Source organism: Acipenser ruthenus, chromosome 3 (genome assembly GCF_902713425.1).
Source record: "Acipenser ruthenus chromosome 3, fAciRut3.2 maternal haplotype, whole genome shotgun sequence".
Lineage (NCBI taxonomy): Eukaryota > Metazoa > Chordata > Actinopteri > Acipenseriformes > Acipenseridae > Acipenser > Acipenser ruthenus.
Window position 1 is genome coordinate 93,192,052 of NC_081191.1, and position 12,174 is coordinate 93,204,225.

The 12,174-nt window shown below is 36.1% G+C and overlaps 1 protein-coding gene across 2 annotated transcripts in view; it reads left to right on the forward strand.

The window, feature by feature from the left end:
• Positions 1-12,174, forward strand: part of LOC117394626 (sodium channel protein type 4 subunit alpha-like) — a 143,744-nt gene that overhangs the window by 4,738 nt on the left and 126,832 nt on the right. Inside the window, exons 3-6 of one of the 2 annotated variants that reach the window (XM_059018847.1) lie at positions 909-998; positions 3,312-3,440; positions 8,596-8,687; positions 11,329-11,559. In XM_059018847.1, coding sequence (XP_058874830.1) covers positions 909-998; positions 3,312-3,440; positions 8,596-8,687; positions 11,329-11,559 — 542 coding nt within the window. Of the gene's footprint in view, positions 1-908; positions 999-3,311; positions 3,441-8,595; positions 8,688-11,328; positions 11,560-12,174 lie in introns of those variants that run through there. The other variant, XM_059018844.1, reaches the window with a different exon arrangement.

Here is a 12,174-nt window from a genome sequence, read left to right on the forward strand (position 1 = left end):
ATATCCCTAAAATAAAGCCGATTAATGCTTTTCACTTTGTACAGTAAGTGCTATTCATAAAGAAGACCCAGCCACCCTGAGGTAAAGATTACATTAAAATCTCAATCACAGTCGTTAAAAACGTCATTGCATTTTACTCTATGATGGTCATCAATTAATAGCCTTTCAAACAGCTGGTTAAAAATTGGGTTCTTTACCCAAAACAAAATTGTTTCAAAATGTTAAAGCTTACATATACTTTCTCTGTTTACTCATGACTGTGAACCAAGAAGCGTTCACAATACTGATCACTAGGAAAGTGGCATGCAAAATATTTTCAAAATGGTTACTCAAAATATCAAATTAACTGGTAGATTTTGTCAAGATTGGCAATAAGCTATCTGTATGCTAGTTAAATGAAGACTTAAGTATTTTTTTGTATAAATATTGGGTAACACTTTACATAGCAGTTACTTAGTAAATACATGTGTACTTACACATAATTAGAATGTTATTATGCATGGTTACAGTGTACTTAATGTGTAAACTGTTCCGCATGATATATGTAAGTTTACAATTGTATCACAAAAGGATTAGGGTTAGGGTTAGAGTTAAGGTTAGTGTTAAGGGGTTAGGGATTGGATTAGGGTTAGAGTTATGTCATGCAAAAATGTTTACACATTGTAACTATGCATAATAACATTGTAATTCTTTGTAAGTACACATGTATTTACTAAGTAACTACAATGTAAATACACAGTAATTAGAGACACTTTATTCAAAGAGTTACCATATACACCATATATATATATATATATATATATATATATATATATATATATATATATATATATAAAAAATGATTTGTTTTTGCAATGTTTTTATTGTTGACACGTGTATGGCCTCTTCCTTCACTCTCTCCCCTGCACATTGTTCAGTTTGTTCATAATGTGCACTATTCTGACCAACTGTGTGTTCATGGCCATGTCTGAACCATATTCCTGGGCCAAGTATGTTGAGTAAGTATGCTTTTTACATTTCTCCCTTTCTTATGCACATTGTCCTTCGAAAAACATACAGCAGTGTGCACATTCATTACAACACCCCATTGCTTCTGTTGTTTTGATTTGTTGTGCATATGAAATCAAGCCACTCTAACTGAAAATCTTGGAAAACGATCAAAATAGGCAAATTAGTGATTGTCTATTTTAATTGATGACTTTAATGGGCCACACATGCAATTAATTCAAAACGGTAAGAGAAAAGGAGAGCCACAAATGGTAAAATTCATGATACTTTTTAGAAGTTTTTTTTAAGATGCCTAATTACAGCACAAAGTGGTCTAACATTTTCACACATGGGTTCCTATTGTTTCTATATCACTGATTACTGAAATGTAAATTCTCCTGCAGGTAGGTATATAAAGGATATAAATGACACATCTTGAGGTGTTCTAATACATGTGCACTCTGCTGAATTCTTCTCTGTTCTTTGCTATTCCTTAAACTTACTTCCACAATACTGACCTCTGAACTGTGCCCTATTTGTCCTGATGTAAAGCTTTGCCAGGTGTTTCTTGCCTTGTGAGCCTCACTTTGCAAGTAAGTTAACAATGTAAGTCTACTCAGCTCATAACTCTGCTGACTGCACCTGCTATGCCACATCTGAATGAAATCATGGTATGATATACTTTTCATTACAAAATAGACTGTTATGCCTCCTTCCAAAATGTTCATTAAAGGTTTTTTTTTTAGAAACAAATACTTCAGTGTTACAAGAATTTCTGGAAACACTTTACATGAAGTGTCTCCAATGACTGTGTATTTACATTGTAGCTACTTACTAAATACATGTATACTAATGACCCTAACCCTATCCCTATTCCTTACCCTATCCCTATCCCTATCCCTAACCCTATCCCTAACCCTAACCCTGACTCTAAACCTAACCCTATCCCTATCCCTATCCCTATCCCTATCCCTAACCCTAACCCTGACTTTAAACCTAACTCTGACCCTTTTCTGATGCAATTGTGTACTTGCATATGTCACAGAAAAATATTTACACATTAAGTACAATGTAACAATGCTATGCATAATAACATTGTAATTAGGTGTAAGTACACATATATTTACATGTAACTGCTATGCACACACACCGTCATTAGAGACACTTCATGTAAAGTGCTATCGAATTGTTTTTAAGTTGGATTGGCCAATCGTAATTGCATACCGTACCGAAAAGACATGAGCTTCATCCAAGACTTTTCAATTTTACACCAACTAGGATTTTCAGATTATCTTTCAAAATATCTGGACAGAAGCAATTTGAGGTCTGGCTGTGACAGTGTGATCAGAACCTTTTGCATTCAGAAAGAACTGGAGAGTGGGTTTCCAAATCACTTCACAAAACAGAAATAATAATTCCAACATTTAAATAAACACATTTAAAGTTATTTTAGCAGATAGGAGCAGTGTTTGGTACTGCTCCGAGATTGCTGCAATACAGGTTCCAGGGTGCTTAACATCGGCTGTACTGGAGATGGAGGGTTAGCTCTTAAGAGATTTGTAGATCGCAGCTAAATTCATGACAGTGTTACTTACTGACGTACTGACTTGCTCTATATAGAATTTTTCACACTTCATATACACATATGTATGTTTCATAATTCAATAATTTCTTAACTACGGACAAAGTCCTCAATCTTAGATTTAGTGCCTAGTTTTGCAAAAGGCACTAAGTCCTGGACTGTGGATATTTAGTGAAAGCAATATATTTGAGGTGCTTGTATTTCTGTCCCATTACAGCATGTGCTATTGAGTGTTTGACATATCGATTATCTGACTTTCCAGCACTTGTTTTTACTTCTCCTTAATTTGAAAACCCATTCTGGTGGACTGTGTGTTTTGGAGAATGGCTCCACTATTGTTTGTCCTCTATTTATCATTCTCCCTGGCACCCAAAGTGACCTGATTGAATCTGTTATTTCAATTCTACAAGTAATTCAATTCTACTGTTGAGACGATTTCGATAATTGCACTGTTTTGGATTCAGCCCATTTCTCAGCAGAAACTGGCTTTATTTTGAAGCAATTCTTGATATGTCCATTCATCATGGGATAATGTATTGAAGCTTGCGATTCATTATTATGATTATTATGAGGCTGATGATTACACATGCTTACCACCTTTTTGTGTCATCTGATCCTGATACACCTGCACTGTACCATATTTGAGGCAGCCCACTTAAAAAACAAGAGTGGGTTGAATGCGCCTTGTCACTCCCATTCCATTGACTGCTAATGCTCTCAATCTTTTAAACACTCCACTCAGGTACACTTTCACTGGCATTTACACTTTTGAATCCCTGATAAAAATCCTGGCGAGAGGATTCTGCATTGGCCCCTTTACCTTCCTGCGAGACCCATGGAATTGGTTGGATTTCAGTGTTATTCTCATGGCGTAAGTATTTGATCCCCAGAGTGAAGTCAACTAACCTGCCACCCCTTCCCTTTATTGTCCTCCTGTTTCTAGAACTGTATCCCAAGAGCTTTCATGGGCATTTTTTTGTCCTGTTTTTTGACCACTTTGAATTTCTTCAGAGGACTTTGCTTTCTTTTTAAGAATGTTGCTTGTTGAGAAACAAAGCTTACTGCACACTGGTTTCTTTTAAAGGTTTTGTCTGGATCTAGAAATATCACACACCATATTAGTGAATGGGTGAACAAACATATTGTCTGAAGTACATTCAAGCTGTAGTTGGTGATTAAAAGTAGGGATGATAGATTCTGTTTCATTTCTTATACATGGTTTACCATGTGCATTTTCATTTTCTGAATCAGTCTCTGCTTTTGGTCATGATTGTGTTCTTCATCTCACTTGACATGCCCTATATTTCCCTGGCATTGTCACTCTCATCAGCAACACTGTTTATCTGCTCAGCACCCTGGACTGCAGGAAGTCTTGCTGGCATAGCAGGAGTCATTCTGCCATCCCGAAGCGTGTGTGGAGAGTATAAAAAAACAATGTGCTTGGTTTAGAAACCCAGGGACCAGCTTGTTACAAAGCTGACACTTTCATAAAGAAAAGGACAGGGTCACATGGAATATATATATATATATATATATATATATATATATATATATATATATATATATAAAGAAAAAGTTCTATTGGCATGTCCTGTAAAATATTATCAGTATAAAACATATACATTAAAAAAAGACAAATCCCTTAATCTCTGTTGTGCTACTTTCTACCTTAGGAATGTCTTCAAATGAGTAGAAGGGTCTGCTACCTTTACGGAATTTATACAAACAAATTGTAGTCTGCTTGCTGAAAAAAATATACCATTCACATTAACTAGTGTGCATACACACCAAAGAATGATAGTTTGGTGTAAACCTGAGCTCTGATACGTAAAGGCAGCTCAGCTGCATATCCAGACAAAACCTTGGAAAAGGGTGCTATAGGCTTGTCTTAACAACTTTAATGAATGGTGCCAAATTCTGTTGGGATCCAAAATACAGTAAAGAGCCAAAATAAATTGTGGTGTACAACAGAAAACTCCTAATTTAGAGTAAGCAGCTTCAAATAATAATAATAATAATAATAATAATAATAATAATAATAATAATAATAATAATAATTATTATTATTATTATTATTATTATTATTATTATTATTATTATTATTATTATTATTATTGTTCCCTTTTTATGATTTTTTCTGTATTTTTGTTTTTGATTATTACAAAAAATAAATATAATTTAAGTTACTTCCTCTTTAACTATTTAACCAATAATTTTTGTCGAGCTGAAGAATAACGTCCTTTTTTTGAGTATACATGAGAACAGGACAAAAAAAAAATGTTTTTCAGAATATTCCAACGTGATTTCCGACGGCATTTGTTAACATACGTCTCTAAGATGAGGCAGAACTGAAAGAGTTCATTACTTACATTATAAAGAGTTATAAATGTGTACATATCTATCACTGCTACAAGCCCCGCTTCCATTGCTTGAAGCCCTTGCCCTCAGATTGGGTGTGGTTTGTGTAAACTGAAGCCAGCAGTCACCCACCCTCTTAGCATCCTGAGTGCTAGAAAAAGAGCAAGACTTTCCAATTGCCTTCATGTTTCCAGCTCGCAATTCCTAAAGGCCCAGACATCAAGTGTTTATTATCTAACTTGAAATCCACTTGAGTCATTTCTGAGATAAACTAAAATATACAGCATAGCAAAACCAAACCAAAGAGAGCCAATTAAGTATATATATATATATATATATATATATATATATATATATATATATATATATATATATATATATATATATATATATACAGACGTGCTCAAATTTGTTGGTACCCCTCCACAAAAAATGAAGAATGCACAATTTTCTCTGAAATAACTTGAAACTGACAAAAGTAATTGGCATCCACCATTGTTTATTCCATATTTAATAGAAATCAGACTTTGCTTTTGATTTTTTATTCAACATAATATTGTAAATAAGAAAACAAATGAAAATAGCATGGACAAAAATGATGGGACCGCTAACCTAATATTTTGTTGCACAACCTTTAGAGGCAATCTCTGCAATCAAATGTTTTCTGTAGCTCTCAATGAGACTTCTGCACCTGTTAACAGGTAGTTTGGCCCACTCTTCCTGAGCAAACTGCTCCAGCTGTCTCAGGTTTGATGGGTGCCTTCTCCAGACTGCAAGTTTCAGCTCTTTCCATAGATGTTCGATAGGATTCAGATCAGGACTCATAGAAGGCCACTTCAGAATAGTCCAATGTTTTGTTCTTATCCATTCTTGGGTGCTTTTAGCTGTGTGTTTTGGGTCATTATCCTGTTGGAGGACCCATGACCTGCGACTGAGACAGAGCTTTCTGACACTGGACAGTACGTTTCGCTCCAGAATGCCTTGATAGTCTTGAGATTTCATTGTGCCTTGCACAGATTCAAGGCACCCTGTGCCAGGCGCAGCAAAGCAGCCCCAAAACATTACCGAGCCTCCTCCATGTTTCACTGTAGGTATGGTGTTCTTTTCTTTGAAAGCTTCATTTTTTCGTCTGTGAACATAGAGCTGATGTGACTTGCCAAAAAGCTCCAGTTTTGACTCATCTGTCCAAAGGACATTCTCCCAGAAGGATTGTGGCTTGTCAATATGCATTTTAGCAAATTCCAGTCTGGCTTTTTTATGTTTTTCTGTCAAAAGTGGAGTCCTCCTGGGTCTTCTTCCATGGAGCCCACTTTCGCTCAAAAAGCGATGGATGGTGCGATCAGAAACTGACGTACCTTCACCTTGGAGTTCAGCTTGTATCTCTTTGGCAGTTATCCTTGGTTCTTTTTCTACCATTCGCACTATCCTTCTGCTCACTCTGGGGTCGATTTTCCTCTTGCGGCCGCGCCCAGGGAGGTTGGCTACAGTTCCATGGACCTTAAACTTCTTAATAATATTTGCAACTGTTGTCACAGGAACATCAAGCTGCTTGGAGATGGTCTTGTAGCCTTTACCTTTACCATGCTTGTCTATTATTTTCTTTCTGATCTCCTCAGACAACTCTCTCCTTTGCTTTCTCTGGTCCATGTTCAGTGTGGTGCACACAATGATACCAAACAGCACAGTGACTACTTTTCTCCATTTAAATAGGCTGAATGACTGATTACAAGATTGGAGACATGTGTGATACTAATTAAAGAAAGTAATTAGTTTGAAATATCACTGTAATCCAATTATTTATTATCTTTTCTAAGGGGTACCAACAAATGTGTCCAAGCCATTTTAAAATATCTTTGTAGAATAAGCAATAATTCATCTCTTTTCACAGCTTCTTTGCTTTTTCTATGACATACCAAAGGCATGCAAGTATACATGATAAAATAGCTTTTAATTTCATCACTTTTCAGGAGGAATGAAGCATTATTTCAATGAGCTGTAAGGATACCAACAAATTTGAGCATATATATATATATATATATATATATATATATATATATATATATATATATATATATATATATATATATATCCTGGGAGCATACAGGGCTTCTGAGACATGTATGGCTTGTGATAAGCAATATCTGCAGGGAAGCCTCCTGCTGTAATGTGTGTGGCTCCTCTTCTGTTCAGTACACCACAATTTGTTTTGTTTTGTTTGATATCCTGTCATATTTATGTGTTATTAACTTTTTCAGGAAAGGCAGAGATGTTTTGTCCAATCATTACTAAAATGTGGCTGAATATTCTGTTTCCATGTGTTATGAACAAAACAAATACAGGGTTTTTGTTTTATCATGTGACCAGTATTACTCAGTGGCTCTCTGAATTGGGTGTATATTATTAATATTAGTAGCAGTAGTTGTATTAGCAGTAGTTGAGTAATTTGCAGTCATTTATCAAAGAAGTTGAATAGATTGGGATTCTTTGCTTCAAGCTTATTAGCAGTGAAAGTACAGGACTAATCTGATCTATTAGATTGTGAGTGGAAACTGAAACCACAATGCCAGTGTCTTTTTGAACATCTCCTGCAGTGTAGCAATAAAAATAAACACTGAAATATTATACAGACATGTTATATAAAATATCTAAATAAGAAGCAACAAAGCCGTGGACTGCTCAGAACGATTGCAAATTGCAACGAAAATATCTGAAGCTACTGTACAGTAGAGGGCTGTTACAGCAAGCTCTGAAATCAAATTTGTTTTATGTTAATGTATTTTGACTTGTTAATGTGAAAAATCCTCAGCTGTGATCATTGTATTGATACAGTATTAAGACTCATTAGCAGAACATCCCCTGGTTTCAGGCCTGGTCACTGTCATTTTATTATAAATCACCTCTACAGTAAAAGGCAATTGCCTGATTGTAGAAACCCATCTGGTATTCACTTGTTCTGAGTGAAGCTGCATTATTGTCATCCAGCATAAAAGAGTCCTGATATTCAATATAAGAGATCATTTTTGACTGTTGCCTTTGATTAATAAAATAAACAGAAAGGCAGCAGTACAACAGAAGAATAAGATTACATCAGTTCCGATCTGCAACTGCCCCATTCTAGTCATTCTATTTATTATTTTCATAAATTCAATCAGTTAAATGGTCAAACCGGATGAAATTTCCTTATGAAAGGAAATCAGTTCTGTCTAAATTGCTTGATCTGCTCTGCGTATTTTCAGATACAGGGCATGACCACAGCGTCAGAGATGTCTTAACCCTTAACATAGGAGATCTGTGCAGGAGATGTTCTTCAAGGAGCCTGAATGCTTGGTTCATGGTCTGCACCACCAGCCACATAAGAATAAGAATAGTAAAAGATGTTTTCTTCTTGTTGCACTTCAAAATAACTGTGATTTGATCCTGCAGGTATGTAACAGAGTTTGTAAACCTAGGCAATGTTTCAGCTCTTCGAACTTTCAGAGTCCTGAGAGCTTTGAAAACTATTTCAGTAATCCCAGGTAAGGAATCCCAATCTGTTGAAGCAGATTGTAATACGAAAGTAGAGCTTTCTCTCTCGCTCTGTCTCAGATGCTTCCCATCCCCCCACCCACTGTGCTGGCTTGATTCATGCTGCTTTGTCATTGTCTGTATGTGGCTCTCGCTTGTTGCAGATATGTTACTGAGTTTGTGGACCTGGGCAATGTCTCAGCCTTAAGAACGTTCAGAGTACTGCGAGCCCTGAAAACTATCTCTGTCATTCCAGGTGAGGACGGCATTAAACACTAAGGCTGCCATTAAAAAATAAACCACACAGCATCTCCTTATTGATTCATCATAGAAAAGTAATCAAGTAGATTGTGAGCTGGGAATGCAAAGAGGTGTGGGAAATGAGACCTGTGAATAGAATAACGCTTATAAAGGAAAAATGAAAAAAACAAAAACAATAGAAATAAAATAAAAAGTCAACCAAAAAACATACTGATGTTGTCCTGGTATCCCTTATCATTCATATAGGACTTATAGACTTGCTGCTATGGCTGAACTTGTTTAGTGATTGGATTTTATTCATTTAAAAGATGGCGCAAAGCAAAGCTGAGTGACTGCCTTCAACCAAGAAAACCATATGTTAATGCAACACAGCGCATAAGCGCTGGAGTGTGTTATCTCGCTTATAAAATCGATACCATTTAAGAAAAAAAAGTGTATGTGTGTATATATATATATATATATATATATATATATATATATATATATATATATATATATATATATAATGTGGCATACCATACTGTAGTCAACTTATAACTAAATCAAATTTAATCTGAGCTATTGGAATTCCCATATCAAATCAGAAGTGGAAAATCTATTAATTGTATTCATTTTTCAGAGGGATGTTGTCTGTCTTGCAGACATGACTCATCAGTGTTATCTGCGAGCAGGTTTCATTCAGCCTTGGTGTTTAACAAATAAGCAGCATGGCCATTATAAACAGTTAGCAGAGTTTGCATGGTAAACTATATATAAAGCCATCCATAGCAGGTGCTGGCAAGGAAACAAACCCAAATACACACTCCATTATCACACTGTACATACATACATACATACATACAGACCCTAGGGGCAATGTGCTATCTTATCATTTTACATTACAGTATCTTTTTAAAAGCAAAGCCTGTATTCTTATAGGAAGCCTTTAAGATACACTTTAAGCATCAGACATACTGAACACATGTAGCAGAACTTGATTCACAATTGATTCTCTTACACAAGAAATCAGTTTCACGCTCTTAATCTGGGTCCTGCTATATGCTTCATAAAGCACTGGAGCCCAGGGACTTCAGCACACTCACAGCCACCTGCACAGTAGATATGTAGATAATTCAGGAAAGGTAGTGATACATTAAAGAAATGAGATATTGAAACTCAACATGCAGAGTACAACATTGGCTATAAAGAAAACACTGGTTTATTGTCAGCCTCTGTTGTGGATGAGCAGATTAACACTAACAATGTTAATTGCACATTGTAGTTGTGTGGAGATGGCTTTCTCTGTGCTCTGATGTTAATTGCACATAGAGAAAAGAGGAAGATGTTTTGTAGAACATGTTCTGTAGGGTAGTTGTGTGGGGTTGGCTTTCTCTGTGTTCTGTTTGTGGTGGGATTTGTCTGGGAATGCATGCGATGTACTACTGTTCCATTAAGAGCCTCAATACCCAACCGTTCCAGCAGTAAGGAATGTCATTAGCCTGTTTTAAAAGGCATCTTTTCTTTGGAACTGATAGTACTGTCTATATCCCCTTCAGGCCCCGGGCTCAAAAATGAGGTTGTGTCACTCATTTGGTTTTCATGGAAATAAATAAATAAAAAATTAATACAAATTTAAATCAGGACTGAAGGGAATATGTCATGTGTGATGGTTTATTTAGTCTGCCAATGTAATGTTTCAGTTCATTGAATGTAATTGATATCCTTTGAGATCAGGGGTATGTTTACTTGTGGAACACAGCTCTATACAACACTAACATTGTGTAGCATGCCAGCCTATCACTAAAACAGAAGCTTATTTTACCAAAAGTAAAATGTTTGTCTCACTAATAGATTTGAAATATAGCTGTGAATGTGCCAATGTATTTAGGGAGATAATTGAAGGTTCATTCCATGGAGAAACTGATGTGGCAGGATTTAGTGACTCTTAGAAAATTGCAGGAGGAAACTGCATTTATATTTGTGTGACTATATCTGCAGACTTAATGTAAAAAGAGGACTATAAAATACCTCACCTATACTGCAAGCAGTGAAATCAACACATGTGTGCAAAAGGAGAATGTTTGTATCATGTTCCATTACTATCAATACAATACAATAAAATACAATACAACACAATACAATTAATTTCTTTGTGGCAGATGTTAAAAAGTAAAATAAATCAAATACAGTGGAGAGACATGTGCGATACAAGATAAAAGGTCTTTAGATCATTAGAATATAACCTCATGTGAAAGGATTCTGTACACATTCTGTAAAACATTGTCTTGTACATGTATATGTGCATTGTACAGTATATGTTGTGCCAAGCCCATTTCAAAAGGGTGACCATCGACCAGGCGCAGGTCATTTAATAAGGCTTGTGCATGGATCCAGACAGTTCTAATAGGATTAGGTGTAGCATGTTAACTACTACCTTGAGTAGGACAGCAGGCCATGACGGAGTGCTTCGAAATGAAGGTAGGGTCAGGAAAGGGGATGACAGGATCAATATGTTTAACAATTTCATTTAGCTGCACTAACTGTAACTTAACAGTGGAAGGTCAGAAGTGAGAACACAAGGGAGGGGAGGGGAGGGGGTGTAAAATAAGACTTTGCTTGTAAAACATGTTTCATTAACTCTACCTCTATTTTTTTAGGCTTGAAAACCATTGTAGGCGCACTAATCCAGTCGGTGAAAAAACTGTCTGACGTAATGATTCTGACAGTTTTCTGCCTAAGTGTGTTTGCCCTCATCGGTCTTCAGCTCTTCATGGGCAACCTTCGTCAGAAGTGTGTCAGAGACTTTGAGAAATTAAACACTTCCCTCAACGGCACCTTCTACTGGGGGGACGACTGGCCGTCCTATGAGAATTTCATCGATAATGAAAGCAAGTAGACCTCCTTTTATTATTTCAACCACTAGTACCAGCATGAGGGAACATTATTGTTGTGCAATGCATACATTCAACAAGTGGCATCACATTGTATTATTTAGTACTACCGTTTCCCTTTAGTACAGAACCGTTGCATTGCCATTGTAGTGTCACTCACTACTTTTACACTGGAGATTTAAAATCCATTCTAGTTGGATCCATACAAACACCCATGTTAGGAGCAAGGCAATAACAAAATGGAAGACTTTTTTTTTTGTCTGACTCTTGTAAATTATTAATTGAAGCATCTCGCCCAGATATTGATGCATTTAAAAGTACTTAGACTATGCTAGCCCCTGTATTATTGTTGTGGAGAAAATATATGTATATTGCCCTCGAGGCATACTGCAGGTCGTAATGTTTTTTCTCTTTTATACAGTGTTGCTGTTAAGTTTTATATGAAAAAAATAATACAATTCATGAAGATGAAAATCTAGGCTACAGTTGGAACAGATAAATATTCAATGAAGGGTCTCAGCACTCAGGGATCCCCGGCCCTTGCTAAAGCTTCAGTGCTACTGTTGAGAACACTGGTTTCTTAGAGTTGGACCTAATGGAGGATTATTGCAT